Source organism: Tenrec ecaudatus, chromosome 17 (genome assembly GCF_050624435.1).
Source record: "Tenrec ecaudatus isolate mTenEca1 chromosome 17, mTenEca1.hap1, whole genome shotgun sequence".
Lineage (NCBI taxonomy): Eukaryota > Metazoa > Chordata > Mammalia > Afrosoricida > Tenrecidae > Tenrec > Tenrec ecaudatus.
Window position 1 is genome coordinate 53,117,501 of NC_134546.1, and position 16,935 is coordinate 53,134,435.

The window sequence follows — 16,935 nt, forward strand, 5'->3', positions numbered from 1 at the left end:
AGTTTACAAGTCTGTAACTGGTAACCACCAAGTCTTGCAGGTCTGGTTTCCACTTGTTCTCCCTCATCATGATTCATTTAGCTTTGTGCTTATTTTGGGCCTTGCGACATCAGGTGGCAGAAATTACCGAGGCCTAGGGTACAAAGGGCCTCCTCCAATGAAGACTTCTGTTTCCTCCCGTCAGGCGTGGAGACAACACTAATCAATAGGGGGCCATATTCACTAGACTTAATTTGCCATTTGAAAGAGCCCAGTGATGTGTGGGTGGGTGGGGACAAATCTACTTCAATCTTCTATCTAGATTACAGCTCTCTCTTTTACACGGTGCCAAGGTGCCTTCTTTGCAGTCACTAGAGGTGAGGTGCGAGGATTCACGATTACGTGAAAGAGTTGGTTGGTGGGGTCTTGACTTTATGGAGGGAATGTTCATTTAACGTCATGCCTGGGCTTTCCACTACTTCTGCCCTCACTCCATAAAGCCGGCAAACCATAATTCACTTTTGTCACCTCGGCAAACGCGCTCCTTACAGCACAACTCTCTGAATTCCTGCTTCTGCTTTGACCTGGTAATTCTTTGATTGGTTTTTCCCTCAGCTTTAAAAAAGTTAATTTTTTCATCCAGCAATTTTAGTATCTTTGTTAAGAGAGTGGGGACAAGGTCCACAGATCGGTTTATTTCTATATGTAGAAGGGGCTGGAAACATTGCTAAAGCACCCCACAAGGAAAGCAGGCATGGAAGCCCCGAGTTTCCACACGGAAGCAGGGGTCCACACGATGGCCCTGAGACACCCAGAGGTTGGAGAACTCACCCCGGGCCACAGGGTGGTCCCAGTTTACCAAGTACCCGTAAGCCCAGTGCCCGACTTCTCAGTTTTCTAATCCTTTCCATGGCAGCAGCAGTTCTCAACCTGTGGGTCGCGGCCCTGCTGGGGGCAAACAACCCTCTCACAGGGGTCGCCTGATTCATAACAGTAAAAAAGTTACAGTGATGAAGTAGCAACAAAAATAACGTTATGGTTGGGGATCGCCACAACATGAGGAACTGTATAAAGCGTCGCGGCATGAGGAAGTTTGAGGGCCACTGCATCACAGGATCATTTTGGTACGATTATCAATTTAACCCTTTGGTTCTAAAGTAGTGTTCACAACTGCAGGGAAACTCCCTAGGGAACAACTGTGTCAGTGCATCAGTGGAAGCTGTGCGTGTGCTGAGGTCTAAGTGACGCAGTAAAGATGCTTCAAGAGTCACCTCTCAGCATGCCTCTGGGACAGCCTGTCCAGTCCCACCAGCCCCACCAACCACCTCCAAGCTGTACCTGGGATTTGACTTTCCTGATTCTCCTTATTCCAGGCAGTTTTCCAAATACAAAGGAAGGGTTGTTTACACTTCCTAGTTGAGAGTCATAAATATCGTCTGCTGAATGACAATGGAACGCTACAGAACAGAGTGGCACGTACAGCGAGTCTGTCTTGGCTAGGGAGAAAGGATTTGAGTCAGAAAAGTAGCAAAAGGATCCTAGTGCAGGTAAGCTTAGAGTCCAAGGTGGCCCCCGCAGTGTATACTCTGAGGACAGCTTTAGAGCAAAGCGCCTGACACAGATCATTTAGACTAGAAGCCAGACTGCAATTTCTCCCCCAATTATAAGGACTCGTGACATTCCAGTGAATTGCCCCTTTGTGAATGAAATAACTCAGCTTTGCATACTGAAAACCTTTCCTATGGAGACCAGTTTACTTTCAGAATGTTATTATTTTGATCTGAAACAGTATTTAGGATAAAAATGGTGCAACATACATATAGTTGCATCTTCAAGGAAACAGTATGTTCTCATTATAAAAGCGATTCTTCGCAAGGCTTATCAAATCACTACACACTCCACCTGGCACACAGCAGTTTCTGCATTGCCTGACACTCTACAATCGATGTCTTACACAGCAGAACTGCCTGCCTGCCTGCCTCATTGTGGACTCGCCCAAACGCACTGAGGATGGTGTGGCCTGGTGTCAAAATGGAGGCGGAGCATTGTCTTGTAAAGTCGGTCATTCATGAGCCTGACAACCTAGCCAATTTATATCTCTGAGGCATCAGCCCCGGGCCAGCACAGTGATTCTCCACGTGTGGACCTTGAAACATGTCAGAAACGTAACTTCGGGGGACCCACTCCAGAACCCACTGGATCACACAGGCAGGGGGAGTGAGGCTCGGCATTTGATGCTTCCACAAGTCTGCTGCGGGATTCTGAGGCAGACTGAGTTCTGAGACCCACACCCACCAGGGAAATGACTGTTCATTGACTTCGATGCAAGCATGGTTGAACAGTACGTTCTGTAATCTCTTTCTCACACACACATGTGCAAGCACACACACACACCCCGCTATAAAAAACAAATGTCCTTGTCAAGAGAATGGATGAAATATTGTAGAGTTAATACATTAAGTATTTACTGTACAACAGAGAAAAGATCCAGCTTAATATACAACGTAAAAGCATAAATGAAATTTATAGTCTTGATTTCAACTTATAAAAATATAAGAAGTCTACGGTATGACATTTTAAAAGGTTAAAAAATAAGCAAAACTACAGAATACATTGTTTAGCAATATATTATACGTTAAGGCAATAAAGTCCTTTTTAAAAACAAAGAAGTGATACACCATTCATTCTTCATAGGACTGAGTTCTGGGGATGGTGGGGGGCGGGGCTGTCAACGAACTGCTCTAGCTCTTAGTTTGGTAGAGAATTCACAGCTCCTCAAGGCATTTCTGTACGTTGTTGTCGCCATATCCTTATTATGTCCAATTTCACATGGTAAATTTAAAGGCCCCCAAACAAAAAAAGCAAACAAACAAGAAATGCAGCTAAGAACAACGAAGGCTATTATTTAAAATAGGAAGATACAGAAACCACCTAAAAGTTATCACTTATGTTAATCACAGTGTGCGTGTTCATTACAAAGGATTTTAAAAGACATACAACAAGACAACTGGAACCAAAAAAATGTGAAGGATATTATAGGAGGTTTATTTCTTCTTTTTACACTTAAGTTTTCTTCTATGGTGAGTAATGAAAAATTTAAAAATCATTCAGGATTACTTAACTGTTACCGAGACATTTAATGACACTAACCCGTGAAGGAAACACAGGCCTGTTTGGACACCAGAAAGAAACCGGTCTTTCGTGGGCTCCTCTTAGTTTTGGGGGCTTGAAATGACTCATTTTTATATTTTCTGTCATAAAGTTGTGTAATAAATTTTATTACTATTATTTCTGATTAAATAATTGTATTTTATTTGTATGAAGAAAGGAGAAAATCATGACTTAAGAAACCATATTTTTTCTATTGAGGGCTTCAATTAAACACCTTTAATTGAACAACAATTAGATCTAATTTCATTAAATTAAAAGTAAACAGAAAACCCCACCATTGTTGACTGGCTAGTGGAAATGTGGGATGTGAATATGGAGATATGGCAGGACAGCCCTCTATGCTGTCACCGTGAGGAAGGACTACAAAGAGTAAGAGTCAGGGGTCAGAGGTTTGTCACGTACCTCCTTTTCCAGTATTCTAGCGATTTCGCCCAGGGTCCGATCCAACGCAGAGACCTTATTGTTCGCCCACGAGCCACTGTCTTGTACTTGAAGCTGTTTGAGAAGATCTTTGGCTAATCTCTGAAGTCTGCAAAGCACCATGAAAAAGAAGAGTATGAATAAATTCCACTGTAATACTTCAGTTTCTTCATTGTTGAGTTTGAAACCGCTCCTTAGGACACCAGGAAGACAGGGCTTCATGCTGGCGTTTGCTTTATGTGCACGGCCACCAAGCCCTCCCTCATGGCATGGAGCAGAACCAGAGGGCAGAGTTATCCATGCACAGAATGAGCGGGAGCACGTGCTACCATCCAATTCGGTGTGATGTGAAACCCGAAAAGAGCGGGGTCTGCAGGGGGTGGAGAGGTGACAGGATGAAGTAGGGAAGTGAGTGCGTGCTGTGAATTAAATCATCAGGCAGGCATGTACTATAGTGTCCATCTCCATAAGCATTGTAAACTCTCAGAAGGCCAAAGTCCCCTGCTCCAATTTACAGGCGGCTTGGGGATGACCTGTCATGCCCTCACCATAGGAAACTATGCAAACTATGCTTGTGCGAAGACAAGTAATTAGAACAAATTTTCTTTTCACATGGGAATAACAGGTATTACTCAGATTGTAAAATTCTCTAGTGAGGGAACTCAATAGCGTGCATAAAAACTCTTCACAACCAAAATAATAATGAATAAATTATCAAGTGTTCAAGAGGGAGGGGGGAGCAGGGAGGGAGGGGGAATAATGAAGAGCTGATGTCAGGGGCTTAAGTGGAGAGCAAATGTTTTGAGAATGATGAGGGCAATGAATGCACAAATGTGCTTTACACAATTGATGTATGTGTGGATTGTGATAAGAGTTGTATGAGTTCCTAATAAAATGATTTTTTAAAATTCTTCATGAAGGCTGATGGTGCCATGCTATTGAGAGAGAGATAGCGTCTGGGGACTTAAAGGCTTGAAAGTAAACAAGCGGCCATCTAGCCCAGAAGCAACAAAGCCCACATGGAAGCAGCACACCAACATGTGTGATCATGAAGGGCTGAGGGGACCAGGTTTCAAGCAACAAAGGCAGAGAAAAAAAATCATATTATCGTGAATGAGGGGAGTACATGATGGGGACCCAAAGCCCATCTGTAGACACCTGGACATCCCTTGCAGAAGGGTAGTGGGGAGGAGATGAATCACTCAGGATTCAGTGTAGCAATAATGAAACTTAACCTTCCTCTAGTCCTTAAACGCTTCTCCCCCCCACCCCAACTATCATGATCCCAATTCTGCCTTGCAAACCTGGTTAGACCAACGATGTACAGTGGTATAGTTGGGTTGGGATCTGGAAACACAGGGAATCCAGGACAGATGGACCCCTCAGGACCAATGGTGAGAGTGGCGATACCAGGAGGGAAAGGGGTATAGAAAGGGGGAACCAATCTCAGGGATCTCTACATATAACCTCCTCTCTGGGAGATGGGCAACAGGAATGTGGGTGAAGGGAGATGCCAGGCAGTGTAAGATAAGATAAAATAATAATTTATAAATTATTAAGGGTTCATGAGGGAGGGGAAGTAGGGAGGGAGAGGGAGGGAAAAATGAAAATGAGCTGATTCCAGGAATCCAAGCAGAAGGCAAATTTTGAGAATGATGAGGGCAATGAATGTACAAGGATGCTTTATTCAATTGATGTATATATGGATTGTGATAAGAGTTGTATGAGCCCTAATAAAATGATTTTTAAAGTGGAATTGTAAAAACAAAATAACAATTCTTCATAACCCCTACTTCTGTCCCATACATGTCACTCTGACCAACCACCCTAGCGTTTTCTTTACTTGCTTGAATATCCCACTGACAGATCAACAAAAGACACTCATTAGGTTCTCTGGGAAGTGGGTCTCCCCACCCTTTACCTACACATCATCCCTGTCTTATTTCCATTTTAGTCTGAGGTAGCTTTCATAGACCACCATTATCCTCACGTTCTTGCAAATGTGCTCCCTTCCTTTCTGTTGCTCCGCATGTTGAATCCCATAGTCCAAATCCAGCAGTGGTACTAGTTGCTCAGGTTCTTTACTCCTGTGAGCCCTGGTGGGGCAGTGGTTACGAGTTAGGCTCCTCCTATAGAGAGTTACAGTCTCGGACACTCAGCGGGCAGTTCTACTCTGTACTGCTGGGCCATTACGAGTCGACATCAACTCAGTGGCAGTGAGTTTGGTTTTGGTTATGGGCCATGGACTACTATCAGTGCCTTGCATGGAATAATTTATTTAGCTTGATTAATGAATAGCCACTAGCCTGTGGCATGCCTACATCTAGAGGGAAAATCTACATGTGTATCTACAGATATAGACACATACATACTGTGGCAAAGATGGGTGTGAGCACAAATTCGCCATCTAACAAAATCCTCTCTAGAGTGTACTCTCCACAGACTTGTTTCCAGCCTTCCCCACCCCTGCCAAAGCACCCTCTTTCCTTTTGTCCTCTACTCTCACAAGACCTTGCAGTTCAGAGAGAAAACTCCAAATGATTCCAGCAAAAACCCTTCTTTTCTGCCACAAAAGCTGCAAGCCTGTTTGCATGCTGCCCCAACCTCTCCTTTGTCTCTCCTACTACAGTGGAGCTCTTTTGCAACAGATGTGCCCCCATGCAATAGGTCATTTGATTTCTTAAAATTTATTTTATTGATATACAATTCATACATCATACATCAAATTGCTTGAATATTTTAAAAAGTATTGTGTAATCATCACAATTAATTTTAGAATATTTTTATCATTTTTGTGCTCATTATTAACTCCCTATTTCTCCCCAACCTCCCCTGCCCTCACCATATGAAACTTTTAATCCAGTTACTCACTGTATAGATTTACCTATCCTGGATTCCATGTAAAGAAAAACATACAAACGAAACAACCCAACAACAGTAACAAAATAAAACAGAAATGCCTCAATTCAAAAGAAAGTAGAAAATAATAAAAACTAAAACAAATTTAGATTATGTGCTTAACCTTCAGATTGGGTAAATTTGGTAAAAAAAAAATACAACTCTGGCACACACCTCTCCTGACTCTAAGTCTCAAAGTATCCCTTTGTTCTATCCTAATGCTACAATGAACATTTCCCACAATGTTATCTATAAGCAGTTAGGATCCACACAGTCAAATGCGTTGGCACAGTCAATAAAACACAGGTAAGTATCTTTCTAGTGTTGTCTGCTTCAAGAGCCATCTGACGTGGGCAATGAGATTCCTCATTGCACAGCCTCTTCTAAATCTGGCTTGAGTTTCCTGCAGTTCTCTGTTCATGTTATGAGGGAGCTTCAAAAAGTTCATTGAAAAATGGAATTAAAAGATCATGGAATTTTTCCAAGGACCTTTGGGGCCTCTTCCTATTGCTGAAACCATTTTAAAATTTCTTTGGCAAAATTTTACTTGCATGTGATATTAATGATATTTTTGACAATTTTCCCAGTCTGTGGGTTCATTTCTCCTTGGAATGGGCTCATCTATGGATTTTCCCTGGGTAGCCGCCTTCCAAATTTCTTGGCATCAAGGAGTGAACACTTTCAGCACGGCATCTATTTGCTGAAACATCTCAGTTGGTAGCCCATCCATTCAGAGAGTCTTGTTTTTTTCCAATGCTTGAAGGCTGCTTGGACATCTTCCTCCACATCATTGATTCATGATCATATGCGGTCTCTTGAAATGGTGAACAATGCACCTGCTTGGGGTTTTGTTTTTGACCCAGTGACTGTACATTCTGTTCATCTTCCTCCATCATTCACTCTTTTGCCCACGGAATCCTTCAATACTTCAAACAGAAGCTTGAAAATTTTCTTTCTGCTTGAGAAATGCTGAGTGCTTTCTTACCCTTTGATTGTGTGACTCCAAATCTTTGCGTGCTTCATTATAATTCTTTATCTTGTCTTCTAGAGCCCTTCTGGGAAACTGTCTATCAGCTCGGTTACTTCATCATTTCTTTCATTTGCTTTAAGTACTTACTCCATGTTCAAGAGCAAGTTTCAGGGTCTCGTCCGATATTCACTCCGGTCTCTTTTTTCCCCCGTCTTTTAAATGGCCTCTGGTCTTCTTCATAGATGATGTCTTTGATGTCATCCCACATCTCATCTTCAAGCAACAGTATTCAATGTATCAAATCAGTTTGTGAGATGGCCTCTAAGTTCAGGTGGGATACAGCCAAGGCTCTATTTTGGCTTTGGTGGGCCTGTTTTAACTCTTTCGCTTCAGCGTGAAGTTGAATGGGAACAGTTGATGCTCTGTTCTGCAGCTGGCCCCTGGCCTTGTTCTGACTGATACTGAGTTTCTCCATTGCTTCTTTTTTGAATATTTAATCTGGTGAGGTCTCTTTGTATAGCCACTGGTTACATAGTTGAAAAAGGCATTCCCAATGAATAAGTTGGTGATGGAAAATTTTTACTGTGATCATTTCTATTACCAAGGGAATGTGTCCAGCTAGCAATCCGTCTATATTTCCAACTTTTTCATTCCAATGACCAGTAATTATTAATATAGCTTGAGAACACATTTGATCAACTTCAGACCACAAATGTTGGCAAAGACTTTCAACTTCTTCATCTTTGATATTAGTGGTTGGTCCATACATTTGAAAAACAGTAAAAGGTATTGCTGAATTCAAAACCTAGATCTCTGCTCTCAAATACTATGTTTGTGTCTCACTAAACCAAACCAAACCAAACTCATTGGCATCAAGTTGATTCCAACTCATAGCCACCATATAGGATGGGGTTGAATTGTCCCTGTGAGTTTCTGAGACTATAAACTGTGTGTGTGTGTGTGTGTGTGTGTGTATATATGCAGAAATTTAATTTTGCGAAGGATGGTGGACACTCGGGGCACACTCGGGGCCGGCCCACCTTGCTTGCATTTCTGTCCACATCTCTGTAGTCCTTGTCGGGAGCCTCAATGACTGTAAACTTTTTACAGGAGTAGAAAGAAAGCCTCATCTTTTTAAGAGAGGCTGGTGGTTTCAAACTGCTTACCCTGTGGTTAGCAGCCCAATGCCTCACTTTGCTACCTCAAATGACGAAACCTCATTCACAAATTTTGTAGAATAAAAACTTCACTGATGATTGTATTTACATAAAATTAAAGTGTTTCTCAAGGACCAAACAGCAGATTTATCTCAAAAGGCCCCAGGGTTTCAAACTGGTTCATTCTAATTCAATCCTCTCTGGGGAATTTGCACTTCCACCCCAGATCAAATTCTCAGGAGGGGCTGAACTGGAATGAATTCATCTAACGCTCTGAAAGGCGAGAGTGAACTCGTCCTAAACCTAAGCTACCCACTTGGTATTTACTTTGATAAATCAAAGAATAAATGTAAGCTAGATGAAAGAATAAGCCCGCCAGCACAGTGGGTTATACTATTCGGCCGCTAGCTGAAAGAAGCCATCCAGAGCCACCAGCTGGTCTGCAGGAGAAAGACGAAGCTTCCCACTCCAGAAAAGACCTGCAGTCTTGGGAAGCCACAGGGGCGATTCCATTCTGTCTTATAGGACAGCTATCAATCAGAACCAACTAGCTTGGTTTGGGGTGTGCTTGAATCCGGGTTCCAGCACACACCCTTTGTGTAAACACTGAGAAGGTCTTTTTTCCTATTTTTAACTTACCTGGAAGTCACCTTCTTCATCATAAGAATACAGATAATATTTTGGTTTTCCCTTTTGGATCTTGTGAAGATTAGAAATAATTAATGGAATGTAAGTAACACCACGCATTAAAGTAGGTATTCAGTAAATGGTCAACTATTATTACTATTCATTGACAGAAGGTCTTACTATAACAAAGGGAAATGTAAAAAATAGAATAATAGTAACGTACTTCTTTTTCCTTCTAATCGAATATGGGCTGGCATCCCATCCGATTAAAGTTACTGACCTTATCGTGTGGGAGAACACTGGCAGCGAAGTTCAGTGTGTGATGGATAAGCAGCCACTTCAGCCTTTGACTGAGTAAAAGCCGGCACACTATGTAACTAAATAGCTTAGCCACAGCAACAGATGCATACGAATCTAGCAGTATTCCTACCAAGAATGCTCACATTCCACCGAAGCCAGGGGTACTTAAGAGAGGCACAGGGCCATTTTAATTCACAGAATACAAGAGGCTTCTATTTCACCGCGAGGTAAATCAAATCTGGGATTCATAGGAACCTACCCTTCAAGGAAGAATGCCAGATCAAGAGATGCTTTGGGAACACGAGCTAAGCCTCTGTACCACTCCCCACCTCCACAGAAGGACCACAAATAACAGCCCCTCTCAGGAAAACGCATCGAGCTCCGATGGATACTGTAAATAGTGATAGCAGGTCGATAGAAGACGAACATTGAAATGGGTGTTTTCCCTACAGTGCAAGAAGTTGCTCAAAGGGCGCAGTGTTTCATACAGACTGCTAGTTGGGTTCCCTGTAGCAGATCATTTTTCTAGCATGAAAAGAAAAGGTGGAGGCTGCCTAACTCCCACCCTAGAACATGAGAAGTCTGTCAGGTAAATGGCTTTGTGGAGAATGTTGTAACATCAGATAGTTTCTTTTCAATACTTGAATAAATGCCAACCACAGGTCTACGCTCCAATCTGCCTCTGGGAAACGGGAAACGGAGGAAGGACCTCTCAAAGGGGGCCCAAGTGACCCCCCAGCAAAGTTCTGGGAGTCCACCGGGGTCCGTGCAAAGATGTGCCCAGGCATAAGACAAGGCAGGGGAAGCCTTAGAAAATCAGGTGATCGTTTGGTGGAGGCGAACTTCACTCCATAAAGACAAAGACATCAACTTGCCCCCACCCCGCCACTTCTTTTATTTCCTCTATTTATAAGCTGCAAGGGTTAAACTTAAGGACACTATTGGTCCTCTTTTAAAATAATTCACTTATGCTGTGCCTATGTTTCTACCCATATAACCTTAAGGAATCAATTAGTATCTCTGGCATCCCTAGGTAAGATAAAACGCACACACTGGTTGTCTTTCCCCTGCCTGCGATTACTGCTTCCTGTGGAAATGGAATCCACCATCCCCTTTCAGAGGAGTCCAGTGTCATACAGGGTTACACGTCTGGCTGCTAACGTTCGAAACCATCGACCACGCGGAGGGAGAAAGACGTGGCTTACGACTGTTGTCAAAGGTATGGTCTTGTAAACCACAGGGGCACTTCTGCTCTGTCCTATAGTCACTGTGAGTCAGAATGGACTCAATGGCAGGGGGTTTGATTTTCTCCCCCCACCCCCTTCAGTTTCCCCTTGTAAGGAACTAACCCACCCCCATTCATGGCTTTGTGTACTAGATAAGCTCAAGGCTATCCGGTCTTTACTGCTCCCAAGCCAATTCAGTCTTTCAGTGGATCACACAACAGAAAGTGTGTTGTCTTATGGGGTTAGTTTATTGCGCCATCCTGGCCGATAAACACAGGTGGGGTTAATTGATGGGCAGAGGGATAAATGGCTCTGTGGGCCTCGCCTTTTTAGTTTCCGGGTCTCTTGCTTTGTGATTGTCGGACCAGGGTGCAACTGCCTTAGCAGTTCCCTGCTTCAGCTGGCAAGGCTCACTTCCTGCAAGACATCCCTGAGGAGAAGCTGCATGGACCTACCCCGATGCAGCCCTGGGTGCTGGAGCAGCTGTGTGGAGACCCCTGCCAGTGTTGAGATGCTTACATGTTCACTGACTCAGCTTCCTCCTGCAGTCGGCATCATTACATGTTTTGTGAGATGGAGGAGGACTTTGTGGATTGGTGTTGGACATAGGGGTTAATGGGTTAATGTTGGACTTGTGGGTTTGGGCAGCACTCGGTTGGGATGTTTTCTTGATGCACACTTAACCTTTATATAAAACTCTCTCTTATACATGAGTTTCTGTGGATTTGTTTCCCTAAAGTACCCAGACTAAAACACTTAGAGAATAAATAAAGTATGTGTAATAAGTATAGCAACCTAGAACCATATTAATTTCTATATTTATCTCTCTATGTTGCAAACCTTGAGCTAACTTTGACATCTCCAACTTGAGCATCACCATAGAACTCATCTGCCTTCCTTACCTTATCTGTGACTACTTCTCCAGCAGGGTGCAGCACCTGCTTCCACCGTCCTTAGCACATTTACTGACTGGCCAATCCCTTCTCTGAAACCAACCAGCCCTTGTGGTTGTATGTGCACAGTGAGCTCGCTGCACCAGGTCTGGTTCCCCACGTCTGGCTCTCTCATGCTCCTTCGGTTTCAGCACCCTGGCCCAGACTTCCATTCACTTGGGCTCTGGCAGATTCTGCTAGGCTGATCTTACGAATGGATGCGGTCCACACTCTATTCTGACTCCTGACCTCTATCCTGATCAGGCCATGGAATCCAACCCCATACAGAAGTCCCACTCGCCCTACCTGGGTTTTCAATCTCACACCAAGCCATCCCTCTACAGAAATGAGTGCTCCCTCCCCCTGCTAAACGTCAGCTGCCCCATCATGCCATTGCTAAACCCTCCCCATCTAAGACAGATGCCAACTGGGTGCTGCACCACCTAACTGCTTCAGAACGGAATTGTTCTGGAAGGAGGTGACATCACTGGGAAAAGAGAAGGGATTGTTTGATTGTTGTTGTCGGTAGCAGGGTCTGCAACAGCAAAAACAGCAAAATAGAAAAGTATATACTATAAGTGGGCAACAATAGAAGCATTCTTGGATAGATCATGGGACATCCAAATCTAATGCCTTCTATCATTCCAAACCAAACCAAATTCATTGCCATTGAGTTAAAGCTGACTCATAATGACCCCTGTGGGTTTCTGAGAATAAAACAGTCAGTTTTTCTCTCACAGAGCTGCTGGTGGTTTCGGATTATTGACCACGTGGATCACACCCAACGCATAACCTCGACACCACCAGAGCTCCACTATCTATCACTACTAGACTAAAAAAGTTCCTAAAATATTATAGGTAAAAAAGCAAGTTGCTAATCTAAATGGGCAGCATTATTCTATATTATGAATGAGATTTAATTGAAAAAAAAAAAGACATAGGATTAAGTGCAAACATGACTACATGTACATGTGTGTATATGCAATACTATACATAGTGCAAATATTATACATAGTATTTGTGTATAATATGAACCAAAATGTGTATCCAAAAACTTCAAATAGTCCAACTGCCCATAAGTAGGAGAGTAAGTACACATCTGGGTATATTCATGTATCAGAATACCTAGCAATGAAAGAAATGAATGGCTGCTAACTGCAAAAGATGGGTAAATCTCAAAAACATGCTGAATAAAAGAAACACTTTGTCACATGATTTGATTTCATGTCGATGAGGCTCTAAATGAGGTGATTCAACTCTACAGTGCTAAAAAATATGTGACTGTCTTTTGAATGAGGAAGAGTGAGGCAGGAGGGGATCGACAGGAAAGGATACATGAGAACTTCATGAAAATGCTCTGGAACAAAGGGAGAGAGAATGAGCTTTCGACTCCCGTGAAGAGTGACAGTCTCAGAAACCCACAGACACAGCTAACCCTACCCGGCCCGACAGTGCCACAAGTCAGCATTGACTCGACTGCGGTCAAGGTTTTTTGTGTGAATTTTTTAAAAAGAGGGCTGCAAAGTACAAATTTTAGGAATAAAAATAGAACCAAAGTGTATTGAGAATTAAAAATAATTAAATATGCCAAATATGAGAAAGGGCTTCAAAAGGTTTGTGGAACAATTTCATTCTCTCTTAACTTCATATTTCCATGAAATTTTTGAAGTCCTGTCATATTTGGAGATACATAGAAAATATAATAAAATTTAAATCAAAACCTAGACAAAACCGAATTTTTAAAAAAACAAATTGCCAACAGTGGTTCAAAGTAGTAAGAAAATCAAACAGACCAATAACCACAGAAATACCTGAAAATGTAAATAACTTCTCCCTAAGACAGATGTCACCCTCCAGTGGTTTTAAAGGGAAACCTATCGAAACTCCAAAGCACAAATATCCCATGTTATATTAACCCAAGCAGAACAACAACAAAAAGAGGATGAAAAGAGCACAGCAGAGTTTCTAAGGCTGCTGTAACTGGATCCCTAAACGACTACTAAATGCAATCACTGTTGCTAGCCCACAGCCATCGAGTTGATTCGGACTCGCAATGACCTCAGGGCTTCCAAGGCAGTAGATCTCTACAGGAGCAGCCAGCCTCGTCATTCTCTCATGGAGCGGCGGGTGGGTTTGAACCACTGACCTTTTGTTGTTCGCTGCCATGATGTTAGCCCTGCAGTCATGGTGAACCCATGCGCACAGTAATGAAATGCTTCCCAGGCCTGCGCCATCCACTTGATCCATTTTCAGAAACTTACCAAGCCTTTCTGCCTTCATCAGTGCCTCTCAACCCTCCTCCTGCCACAACCCTTTAATGCAGTTCCTCATGTTGTCGTGACACCCCCAGCCATAACATTATTTTCGTTGCTACTTTGTCATCACAATTTTGCTACTGTTATGAATCAGGCGACCCCTGTGAAAGGGTTGTTCGACCCCCAAAGGGGTCACGACCCACAGGTTGAGAACCGCCGGCCTGGACCATCTCAGTCTGGAAGTTCATTCAACACTATAGCAGTATGAAAGCTTCCACTAACAGATAACTTGTGGTTGTGCATAAGGCACACCAGCTGTACTTAAACAATGAAGGTGAGGATCGTACCGCTGAACGACCATCGCTCCTACGACTACTGCTCGGTGCAGTTTCCTTTAATCCTCAGCACAAGCCTACAACGTTGCTGGTCACGTCTTCATTTCCAAGGAGAGGAAAGGAAGTCTGGGAAAGTTTCAATGACTTCTCGGTTTAAATAGCCAGTAGTAATGGTTTGGACAATTCACTCTGCACAGACTGTACACGGTTGACCCTACAAAGCAACGATTGACAGTCCCCGCGTCTCCACAGTGTCAAGCACCGAGGGCAATGCCACATTTCTAGATCTCAGCCAACTTGGTAGTAGGTAAGAAATGGTCAATGCATTTTAACTTGGTATTTCTCTAACTGAAAGTAAATGTGCCATCTTTTCTCTTTTTTTCTAAACATTTTATTAGGGGCTCATACAACTCTTATCACAATCCACACATATACATACATCAATTGTATAAAGCACATCTGCACATTCCCTGCCCCAATCATTCTCAAAGCATTTGCTCTCCACTTAAGCCCTTTGCATCAGGTCCTCTTTTTTTTACCCCTCCCTCCCCGCTCCCCCTCCCTCATGTGCCCTTGGTAATTTATGCATTGTTATTTTGTCATATCTTGCCCTATCCGGAGTCTCCCTTCCCTCCCTTCTCTGCCGTCCATCTCCCAGGGAGGAGGTCACATGTGGATCCTTGTAATCAGTTCCCCCTTTACAACCCACTCACCCTCCACTCTCCCAGCATCGTCCCTCACACCCTTGGTCCTGAAGGTATCATGCACCCTGGATTCCCTGTGCCCCCAGCCCCCATATGCACCAGTGTACAACCTCTGCCCTATCCAGCCCTGCAAGGTAGAATTCGGATCATAGTAGTTGGGGGGAGGAAGCATCCAGGATCTGAGGGAAAGCTGTGTACTTCATCTGTACTACCTCGCACCCTGACTGACCCATCTCCTCTCCTAAACCCCTCTATAAAGGGATCTCCATTGGCCGACACTTGGGCCTTGGGTCTCCACTCTGCACTTCCCCCTTCATTCAATATGGTATATATATATATATGTATATATATACACACATACATATGTATATATCTATTTTTTTGCATGTTGCCTTATAACTGGTCCCTTTGGCACCTCGTGATCGCACTGGCTGGTGTGCTTCTTCCATGTGGGCTTTTTTGCTTCTGAGCTAGATGGCCGCTTGTTCACCTTCAAGCCTTTAAGACCCCAGATACCTATCTCTCTTGATAGCCGAATTTGCCATCTTTTCATGTGTTTAAAATTAATCTACAAAAAATCTGCATTTCCCTTGTTTTGTCGCTTACATTTTTAGAATGGTATTTTCTTGTGTTTGGGGTTCCCACTTGTTTTTCTACTTAAACTATTCTGCCTTTTAAGAACTCAGCTCAGGAGTCACGACCTCCAAGAAACCGTAACAGCCAGGCTGGGTGAAGTGTCCCTTTCTGGGCGCACAGTAATCTGTGCACATAGCCTTTGGGAGTTATAGCTCCTACAATTGTTGAAGTCATGTGAAAAAACACACACTTTCCAAACAAGTTAGTGTTATTCTTTTACCCTGATCCTCAACTTAGAAGTCCAAGACTCTTAATAAAATATGTTCCATGCCCAACACCTTTTATGCCTTGACTGAACAAACTTTATGTTCTACAAGAACTCTGATTTCTTCCATATTTAATTTTCTACGGCAAGACTGTTTTGACAGTTTAGCAATATTTAAAAGTCTTTGATTCAAACAACAATGTGGTTGTTGACACACCTCATAATATGGCTGGATGTAGAGATTATGCCTGAATGAAAATGTAAATCACAAAAGCACAAATATGATATGAGACAATTACTATACAAAGTTCAAATCCACCAGCTGCTTCTTGGGAGAGAGATGGCACTATTTGCTCCCACAAAGTTGCAAACTGTTGGAAAGAGCAGATAGAGTCAGTCGGCATGAGTCGGATTGGAGTCAGTGGCAATGGGCTTTGGTTTTCACTTTAATCAATGAATTTATCTCATGTAATGGTCGAGTTTAACATTAAAGGGAGGGGATCAAGGGGATATCAAAGAGTTCAAGAAGAAAGAAAATGTTTCGAAACTGATGGAGGTAGCAATGTACAATTAATTATGCTTGATCAAATTGAATTATGGATTATAATAAAATCTGTAAGAGTTCCTACTAAAATGTTTTTTAAAAACCCAAAACATTACAATGTATGTACTTTTAAAAAGTTAAATAAAGTTCCTTGACTCATGTTTTCTTTCAGTTTATTAAAAATGTCCTACTGTTGTCTTGGTATGCATGTTGGTCAAAGGTCTACAGAGATACCGATTCTCTTTCCCTTATTGGTGTGTTGGGATATTTCCCTTGCGGTTCAGAGAAGTTCTACTAGGTTCTTTTTTGATTCTCCAATGGCTTCGAGGTATAGCATCGTAACATCATTTGGGTCCTCTTGTTACCACCTTTCAAAATGTTTGTTTCTTTTGGGATTTCAATGGGTAATAATTCCAGAGACATGGTAAATAAAAGTAGTTATCTGATAGATATTTCATTTCTGCTACGCAGCACTATTTTTCTTGTACATATTAGTAATTGTTAAAAACATCCTGCAGCATATCTGTGGGATATCCACATTCAGAAGATCAACAACTCGCTATAAAGATTCCTCAG

General features: G+C 42.6%; 1 protein-coding gene across 4 annotated transcripts in view; it reads right to left on the reverse strand.

Moving 5' to 3' along the window:
* The window catches only part of SCAPER (S-phase cyclin A associated protein in the ER), a 414,928-nt gene that overhangs the window by 210,833 nt on the left and 187,160 nt on the right, over positions 1-16,935 (reverse strand). For all 4 annotated transcript variants that reach the window (XM_075535309.1, XM_075535310.1, XM_075535311.1 and 1 more), the window contains one exon: positions 3,553-3,679. In XM_075535309.1, the coding sequence (XP_075391424.1) occupies positions 3,553-3,679 (127 nt within the window). The remainder of the gene's footprint in view (positions 1-3,552; positions 3,680-16,935) is intronic.